This window comes from Chaetura pelagica, unplaced genomic scaffold (genome assembly GCF_000747805.2).
Source record: "Chaetura pelagica isolate M959 unplaced genomic scaffold, ChaPel_1.0 scaffold234, whole genome shotgun sequence".
Taxonomy (NCBI): domain Eukaryota; kingdom Metazoa; phylum Chordata; class Aves; order Apodiformes; family Apodidae; genus Chaetura; species Chaetura pelagica.
In genome coordinates, this window is record NW_009952967.1 from 642,076 (window position 1) to 650,791 (window position 8,716).

Consider the following 8,716-nt stretch of genomic DNA (forward strand, 5'->3'; position numbering starts at 1 on the left):
CGGGCCCCGCCAGCAAGGCAGGGGTGCCCAAACCAGCCTCCTCACTGTGCCTCCCTGCTGCTTCAGGCCCCCCAGTGCTGGTGGGGAAACCCTCCCCCCTCTGCACCCCACAGAGGGTCAGTCGTGTCCCCCCTGCCCCCGGTCCCCGCGGCAGGGTCACCTGTCACCATGACGGGCCGCACGTTTGCCTTCCTCAGGAGGTGAATCACGGGCGCAGACTCGGGCTTGAGGACGTTCTTCATGACCAGGAAGCCCAGGAAGGTCAGGCTGCTCTCCACGGAGTCCCTGGTGGGACACAACCTGTTCCACACCACCCCTGGCACGAGGACAGGGTGGATCCACTGCTACAAACAGCTAAAAATCCACCTGGGCTGCCTGACCCCGGGGGCTGGGGCTGAGCTCCTCACGGGCTGCGAGGAGGGGGCCCCAAAACGTCTGATGAAGTGGCTTGGAGGGAGAGAAGTTGGTGGCACCAACCTCTGGAGCTGCAGGGCCTCCTCGAAGGTGGTCACCGTGCTCAGGGGCTTGCAGGCCAGAGCCAGGACCCGGAAGCCATCCGTGGTGTAGTGCCTCAGCATCTGGGAGAAGTCCATGGGCACTGCCAGCCCCAGGAGGAAAGGGAGGTGAGAACATTCCTTGGATCACCCCAGGATCCACAGACCTGAAGCTCAAGCTCCCACAGGACTCAAGGGCTTTGGATGCCCATCCAGGCTCCAACCCTGTCCTCTACTCCCGATTTCCTTCCTCCCCATGAGGCTGGAGCTCATCCAAACCCTCTGGGAACCACCCCCCAGCATCACTGGATATGACTTCCCGTTGGGATGAGCTGCAGGGGTGCAGAGATGCTGGAGCAGCAGGACCAGCTGCTTCTCAGCTGGGGAGGGGTAAAAACCCACTGTTCCCCAGCACGTACCCGTGTCCCTCCTGCAGAGACTGGCCACCATCTCTGGGGCTCCCTTGGTGTAGACGTGGGCTGGGGCCTCACCAGGCACCTTCACCAGGACACTCATCCTCTGCAGGGAGGAGGAGAAGGGGAAACGCCGGAGGATCCCCAGGGGTGACTCGTGCTTCTGCAGAGGACAGGGAGTGGGTGAGAAGGCTGGGCAGGGAATTCTCTGGGAGGTACAACCTCTTCCAGGAGCTGGGAAGGACAACAACCCTTTTGGAGGTGTTGACCTGGTGACTCGGGGAACCTCAGCCCCTCTGGACCTACCCTGCCTCGTGGCTGTTCTTCCTCAGGTGGAGGTTTCATCACAGCCAGGACCTTGGTCCCAAACTGCTGCAAGGTGGGCACCTCCCCCTCCTCCTCCTCCATCATTTCCAGGCGCTGAAACCACAGCAGAAGCTGAGATGGCCAAGTCCAGCCTCACAAGCCCCATCCACCCCCTAAGGATGGTTTGAAGCACCCTCTTCTCCAAGCAAACCCAGATGTATCCACCTCTCTCTTTATGGACATGGAACTCTACCTGCTCCTTGCCTTACCCAGCCAGTGGATTCCACCATCTTGAGGTCCACAGGGTCCCCAATGGGCTGTGCCCTCAGCAGGGACACGGTGTGGCAGGTGGCCAGGGTGTAGAGCAAGGGCCCAGCGGGCAGGCAGCGGGGCTCGTGGACAATGGGCATGAAGTGGTTGTTCTCCAGTGGGACCACCCCCCAGACATCCAGACCTTCTTCCGTCAACGTTCCCGTCTGCCAGGAGAAGGTGGGTGGCTGCAGGTCAGGCCTGGGAACCACCCATCCCAAGGAGCTGCCCAAGACTCACCTTGTCAAAGCAAACCAGGCGGATCTTCCCGCAGAGGTTGATGCGGGGAGGGCTGATGCAGAAGATGCCCTGTTTCTTCAGCCTGTTCTGGGCATAGATGGTGCCCACGGTCATGGCAGCTGGGAGAGCTGGTGGCACGATGACCGTGACAAGGTCAAGGGCACGGATGATGATTTGCCCCACAGGGACCTGGCAGGTGAGGAGGATAGAAGGGGTGGGCACCTTGAGAGGCCTGACCTAGCTCCACCCACATGGGCTGATGGTCTCAGCTCCAGCTGAGGAGCCACCAGATCCAACCATCCTTACCTGGTTCCTCACCAGGATGAGGATGCTGTACAGTGTGCCCACCAGAGCTGTGCCAGGGGAGAACGGGCTTGGTTACAAAGCAAACAAGATGAAGGTGCAACCATGAAAGAGGAGTTGGGCAGCTCTACACCCAGACGTACCCAGGATGGAGAGGAACAGGACAAACTTCACTGCATCCTTGTAGAACTTGAAGCTCACGGGTTTGGGGTAGAGGATGGAGCTGATGAGATCCCCTTTGGCCGTGCAAAACCCTGTGGGAGAGGGGCAGAAGGTCCAAAGCCACTGCTTGGAAGGACGTGGCTTAATGATGGAATCAAAGAGTGGTTTGGGTTGGAGGGACCTTAAAGATCACCTAGTCCCTCCCCCCTGCATGGGCAGGGACCCCTCCCACCAGCCCAGGCTTCTCCAAGCCCCATCCAACCTGCCCTTCAACACCCCCAGGGATGGGGCAGCCACAGCTTCCCTGGGCAACCTGGGCCAGGCTCTCACCACCCTCACAGCAAAGAATTCCCTTCTCATGTCCAACCTCAATCTCCCTCTCCCAGTTTTCATCCATCCCCCTCATCCCATCCCTCCCTGCCCTTGTCCCAAGCCCCTCCCCAGCTTTCCTGGAGCCCCTTCAGGCACTGGAAGCTGCTCTAAGGTCTCCCTGGAGCCTTCTCTTCTCCAGGCTGAACACCCCAACTCTCCCAGCCTGTCTCCAGAGCAGAGCTGCTCCAGCCCTCGGACCAACCCTGGTTTCCACCTCAGTGCTCTCACCTGTGCGGGTCACCACAGCCAGCACCTCACTGCCCAGGTAGGCCCTGGCCTGGATGACCTGTGTCCCACAGAACAGCGTGTGCCTCCTGTGCTCCTCAGGGGAGTAGATGTTCCCAGCGCCCTGCCCGCCGGCCGGGAGCGGGGTCTTCATCACGGGCACGCTCTCCCCTGCGGTGAGGAACATCACGGAGGGGTCTGTACCACCCTGGAGGGGTCAGGACCCAACCAGCCTGGCTGGGAATGGCCTCCTGTAGGGTGCCCGAGATGCAGGGCTGGTGCTTGCCCAGGGCTCTCACCTGTCAACATGCTCTCGTTGACCATGCACTCCCCGCTCAGCAGCGCCGCGTCGCAGGGCACCACCAGCCCCTCGGCGGGGAGGCTGATGCAGTCACCTGGCACCAGGTCAGCAGAGCTCACCACCATCTCCTCTGGAGGAAACAACCCAAAACCAAACCCAAACCTGCTCAGACATGTCAGCCTAGAAGCAACAGGTCGAGGGAGGTTCTGCTCCTCCTCTGCTCTGCCCTAATGAGACCAACAAGGAGTGTTGTGTCCAGTTCTGGGCTCCCCAGCTCAAGAGGGACTGGGATCTACTGGAAAGTGTCCAATGGGGGCTACAAGGATGATGAAGGGACTGGAACATCTGTCATATGAGGAAAGGCTGGAGAGCTGGGCAAAGAGGAACCTCTTGAGGCTCAACAGGGAGGAGTGGAGAGTCCTCCACCTGGGGAGGAAAAACACCCTCCACCCATATGGATGAGGGGTTGGCCTGCTAGAAAGCAGCCCCAAGGAGAACCCTGACCATTCTATGATTCTCCCATCCCTGCTTCTGGAGCTCACCAGGGGCACCAGGGGCACCACACTCACCTCCGCTGGGACGATGGACTCGGACACCAACAGACATCTTGGCCATGTTCTGCAGTGTGGTGCTTTGCTGCAGGGGAGGGAGATGTTAGCAGACACCCCAGGACAGCTCAAAGAAAGCCCAGCAAAGCTCCCATAAATGGGTCTTCAAGTCTGGGGACCATGGATGAAGGACTAGGAAACCTGCCCACAGCTGGGGGGTGGGTTGTCCTCCCCCAGCTGGGCTCAGGAGGAGGTCAGCACCAGCAAAGGGGGCAAAGAGTGTCAGAAAACAGGTTATTTCACTAGAGCTGGGGGTCCCCAGGGAGCCACCACCAACCTTCCTGGTCTCATAGAGGGACAGCCCCAAGGAGATGGTGGAGATGAGGAAGATGCAGGCAGCGTAGTAGTAATAGGCATCACAGACCCACAGGACAATGCTGAACACTTGGAAGATGTAGAAGGGATTGAGCACCTGGAAGGGAACAAGGAGAGAGAGCAGTTTTGGGGTGGGAGGGAGACCTTCCTTCAGCCCAACGTGAGGCCTCCAGGCTCCTTCAGGAACACCTGCTTCTGCAGAGGGGAAGCTGGCCCGTCCCTGGGGATGAACAAGTTGACTTCTTACAAACCCACCAGGCTCGCCAGCTTCTCTCCATGGTCAGGACTTCTGAGGAGGCTCAATAACCTCTGCAACCCCCTGGAGATACTCCTGTCTGAGCAATGAGGCTGGACAGGTCCTCTCCACTCTCACCCAAGCTGACTCTCCTGAAGTCCTCTCCTCCCCACCAGCAAGGAAGAGCCCACAAAGCTCTTGCAGAATATGGAGCAGGGGAAGGATCTGGCCTGGGACAACTTGCTCTCCTGAAGCAGGGCCTGTAGATGCTCACCTCCTCCACCAAGAGCCTGGTGTAGGACTTGACTGGCACCTCGATGAGGTTGGGCCCATAGATCTTCCTCCTGCAAAGGGGAGAGGAAAAACCAAGGGGGAAGCAAATGCACACTGGGCAAAAGCTGCATGTCCAACCCAAGGGGTTCTCATGCTGCCCAGACCTCCACAGGAACCCAGTTATGTGGAGAAGACAAGCCAGGGCAACCCAGCCTCTGTTTTGAGGTCTGAATGGAAGAAAAACCCCAAGCTCCAGGATTTGCTGACTCCTGGAAAGATCCCTACCTGATGTTGTGGTCTTGCTGGTCCAGCCCAGCCTGAGAGAGGTGGAGATCTGAGCAGGTCCAACCTTCATCCAACACACTGGCAAGCCCGAGGAGAAAGAAAAAGGGAGGAGAAAAGGAGTCAAAACCAGCAGGAGCTTGGCCTGATGGAACAGACACCACGTCCAAGTCCTTGGTGACAAGAAAAAAACACCCTTTGGGAAAGGGAGAGCATCGTGTTCCTCAGCCAGGGAGCAGGAACAAAAGGGGCAGAGCTGGGCAAGTGGCCAGTGGCACAGCACAGGGAGGAGCACCCAGCACGGGGCAGTTGCCAAACCCCTCCTCCTGGCTCCTTCTGCCCACAGACACGGGCAACACCAACAACCCGGGGCAGAGGCAGAGCCTGTGCCCGACCCAACGCCCCACGGATGGTCTCCAAAGGCTTTGCAGTGAAGCTCCAGCGTGGTGATGGGGCTTCTAGGTGGGTCAGGCCCATTTTTCTGGGGGGCTGATGGGGCGAAACGAGCAGGTGGCAGGGGTACCTGACTCTGCAGAAGGCCTGGCGCCGCTCCAGCCACACGTAGCGCGTGCCCTCGAAGAGGTAGTAACGCAGGAGGTTCTTCTGAGCAGAGAGGAAGGGAGAAGAGAAGGTGTGAGTGGGACACGAGGGCAGCCCATGCCAAGGGGGAGGACTGTTCAGAATGACAGGAATGGTTCTGGTTGGAAAAGATCTTTGAGATCATCGAGTCCGACCATTAACCCAATTCTAGCGAGTCTGGTGCTGCCCCGTGTCCCTCAGCACCATCTCCAGGGCGTGCAAACCCCTCCAGGGATGGGGATCCCCCCCCGCCCCTGGCCAGCCTGGGCCAGGCCTTGACAACCCTTGCCAGGAAGGAATTGTTCCCAAGATCCAACCTCAGTGTCCCCTGGGCAACTTGAGGCCATTTCCTCTTGTCCCATCCCTTGTTCCTGGGGAGCAGAGCCCGACCCCCCTGGCTCCAACCTCCTCTCAGCAGCTGCAGAGCCAGCAGGTCTCCCCTCAGCTCCTTGTCTCCAGGCTGGACACCCCCAGCTCCCTCAGCTGCTCCTGCTCACACTTGTGCTCCAGCCCCTTCCCCAGCTCCCTTGCCCTTCCCTGGACACGCTCCAGCCCCTCCATGTCCTTCTTGTCCTGAGGGGCCCAGAACTGACCCCAGGATTTGAGGTGTCCCCTCCCCTATGTCCAGCACAGGGGGAAGATCCCTGCCCTGGCCCTGCTGGCCACACAAGCTAGGATGGCTGGTGGCCTTCTTGACCACCTGTGGCCAGGGAAAGGCTGTGGGAAAGGTGGCCACTGTTACCTCTTCCTTCTCATGGAGCCGGATGGTGTCCCTGCTCTCCTCCTCATCCGCCACACCGATGGCAATGCTGGTCCTCCTGTCCTCCAGCCTGGCCCCTGGGTGATGCTCCAGGCTGCTCAGGGTGGAAAACAAGGGTCAGCCCTTGGCCAAGCCTTGCCCAGTGGCAGGGGGGACAGACCAGCCCAGCTCACCTGCCCTCCCCCAGCGGCTCCGTGCGCACGCGGGCGGTGAAGCTCTGGCCAAATCGGTCCTGCAAGGCAGGCAGGGCTGGGCAGAGGGCAGTGAGGACCCTCCCTCCACGTCCACCCAACCCTACTCCTGCAAAACAGGGACAGGGTGGCAGGCAGGGCATCCCCAGCCACCCATCCCAGCTGATGGTTGGGATGCAGTGACCATGAAGAGAAACCCAAGGCCAGGCTGGCTGCTGTGCATGGGGAATGAATGAATAACTCAGGATCTTCAGAGAATGATTTGAGTTGGAGGGGACCTCAAGGATCATCTAGTTCCAACCCCCCTGCACGGGCAGCTCATGTAGTAATCATAGTATTATACAAATAAAAAATAATAATATAATAAATAAGAATTATTCCCAGAAGAATGTGGCTCTGGGGCAGGGCATTGCTGGATGTCAAGGAGATGTCAGGGACAGGAAGGTGACAAGCAGCAGGGAACATGCCCATGGTCCTCCTGGAAAGCTGGAGGCAGATCCCAATGCCAAGGTCCCCTGGACCCCCCTGGGGACTCACCCTGATGATGACCCAGTCGGCCTGGCCGAGGGCGCAGGGTTTGCACTTCACCTGCACCTCCAGGCTTGGCTTCCAGTGGAAGAGGATGAGGAGCAGCCCAGCTGTCAGCACGGAGCACGTGTGGCACAGGGCCACCCGCCAGGGCTTGGTCTGGTAGCCTGTCACCTCCTGGAAGAAAGGAGGTCACCTTTATGGGGATGCTCATTCCAGAAAATAAACCCAAATTATCATTATCAAGCATCTAGATCCTGCACTGAGAACAGTCCTGAGTCTCCTGGAGTCACCTCCCAGCAGGCAGGTGACAACCAAGTAGCTTTGGGGCTGGAAAACCACTGTCCTGTGGCAGTGTCACAAGGCCAGGGAGGGGATTGTCCCCTCTGCTCTGCTCTGCTGAGACCCCCCTGCAGGGCTGGGGACAGAGCTGGGGGCCCCAGCACAAGAAGGACATGGAGCTGTTGGAGAGAGTCCAGAGGAGGCCACAGAGATGATCCAAGGGCTGGAGCAGCTCTGCTCTGGAGCCAGGCTGAGAGAGTTGGGGTGTTCAGCCTGGAGAAGAGAAGGCTCCAGGGAGACCTGAGAGCACCTTCCAGTGCCTGAAGGGGCTCCAGGAAAGCTGGGGAGGGACTTGGGACAAGGGCAGGGAAGGATGGGATGAGGGGGATGGATTAAAACTGGAAGAGGGGAGATTTAGGTTGGACATGAGGAGGGAATTCTTTGCTGTGAGGGTGGTGAGAGCCTGGCCCAGGTTGCCCAGGGAAGCTGTGGCTGCCCCATCCCTGGCAGTGTTGAAGGGCAGGTTGGATGGGGCTTGGAGCAGCCTGGGCTGGTGGGAGGTCTCCCTGCCCATGACAGATGATCTTTAAAGTCCCTCCAACCCAACCCATTCCATGACTCTACAACAATAGGTGGCTCTGGTCCCAACCCTCCCCACCCCACACTCCCCTGGATCCCAAGCCCTGGGACTCACCATGTGGGATCTCTCAGGCTCTGGCTGCAACGTCCCGTAGCCCGGCCGCGGGTTCCCCAGCAGCCTGCTGCTGTCTGCAGGGCCAACCCCCCCGAAACAGGGGAGGGGGAGAAAAACCAAATCAGGGAAGCCAATTCCAGAGGGATTATAGGTGACAGGCTCCCAGCTGCAGCGCTGACACCCCCAGAGCAGTCACAGGAGGTGCTGGGGACTCGCTGTCCCCTCTGCCACCCGGTGCCACCTCTGCCATGTGTGTGTGGAGGGTTTGTGGGCACAGGGGACCCCAGCCTGGCCCTGTCACCCTCCCGTGGCACGTGAGAGTCACACCAGCCTTGCCAAAGAGCCTGGGGAGAGAAGCTGGCAGGAGCCCAGGGGTCTGGTGGCTGGGGGAAGGGAGCAGGGCTGGTGCAGAGCCAGGCCAAGTGCAGGGAGAGCTCCCCAGGGCTCCTTTCAGGCTCCTTTGCTCCTTCTCCTTCCCCCTGCAGGGAGGATGTGGCCACAAAATCTGCTTGTTTGGGGTTTTTTTTCCCCCAGCTTCCCTCAGTTTCAAGCACCTCCCATTCCTGCCCATCTTCACTCCATCCCAACACCCAACCTGGGGGACAGGGATCACCAACATCATCCCAAGAGGGATTTCAATCCTCTGTACCATGAATTTCAGGCCACTTCTCCTCTCAATCCACGCTGGAGAACGTGTCCCAACTCCTGAAGGAGAAGTGGGGAGAGAACACGTGGCACAAAAACCAGCCCAGAAGCCACTTCCCACCCTCAGAGCCAGCAAATAATTTCCTGGCTTGGCCAGGCTCAGGTTTCCAGGAGGACTGAGCACTCTGCTGGAGCAGCC

At 59.4% G+C, this 8,716-nt stretch overlaps 1 protein-coding gene across 1 annotated transcript in view; it reads right to left on the minus strand.

Annotated features, from left to right (window-relative positions):
- Nucleotides 1-8,716, minus strand: part of ATP13A2 (ATPase type 13A2) — a 21,620-nt gene that overhangs the window by 9,817 nt on the left and 3,087 nt on the right. The window contains exons 2-20 of the mRNA XM_009995784.1: nucleotides 7,873-7,946; nucleotides 6,906-7,073; nucleotides 6,351-6,409; nucleotides 6,160-6,271; nucleotides 5,362-5,441; nucleotides 4,842-4,919; nucleotides 4,558-4,627; nucleotides 4,011-4,145; nucleotides 3,695-3,761; nucleotides 3,124-3,255; nucleotides 2,828-2,995; nucleotides 2,209-2,319; nucleotides 2,069-2,115; nucleotides 1,763-1,951; nucleotides 1,483-1,689; nucleotides 1,214-1,327; nucleotides 914-1,070; nucleotides 478-598; nucleotides 161-285 (exon numbers count right to left, since the gene is read on the minus strand). Of these exons, the coding sequence (XP_009994086.1) occupies nucleotides 161-285; nucleotides 478-598; nucleotides 914-1,070; nucleotides 1,214-1,327; nucleotides 1,483-1,689; nucleotides 1,763-1,951; nucleotides 2,069-2,115; nucleotides 2,209-2,319; nucleotides 2,828-2,995; nucleotides 3,124-3,255; nucleotides 3,695-3,761; nucleotides 4,011-4,145; nucleotides 4,558-4,627; nucleotides 4,842-4,919; nucleotides 5,362-5,441; nucleotides 6,160-6,271; nucleotides 6,351-6,409; nucleotides 6,906-7,073; nucleotides 7,873-7,946 (2,214 nt within the window). The remainder of the gene's footprint in view (nucleotides 1-160; nucleotides 286-477; nucleotides 599-913; nucleotides 1,071-1,213; nucleotides 1,328-1,482; nucleotides 1,690-1,762; nucleotides 1,952-2,068; nucleotides 2,116-2,208; nucleotides 2,320-2,827; nucleotides 2,996-3,123; nucleotides 3,256-3,694; nucleotides 3,762-4,010; nucleotides 4,146-4,557; nucleotides 4,628-4,841; nucleotides 4,920-5,361; nucleotides 5,442-6,159; nucleotides 6,272-6,350; nucleotides 6,410-6,905; nucleotides 7,074-7,872; nucleotides 7,947-8,716) is intronic.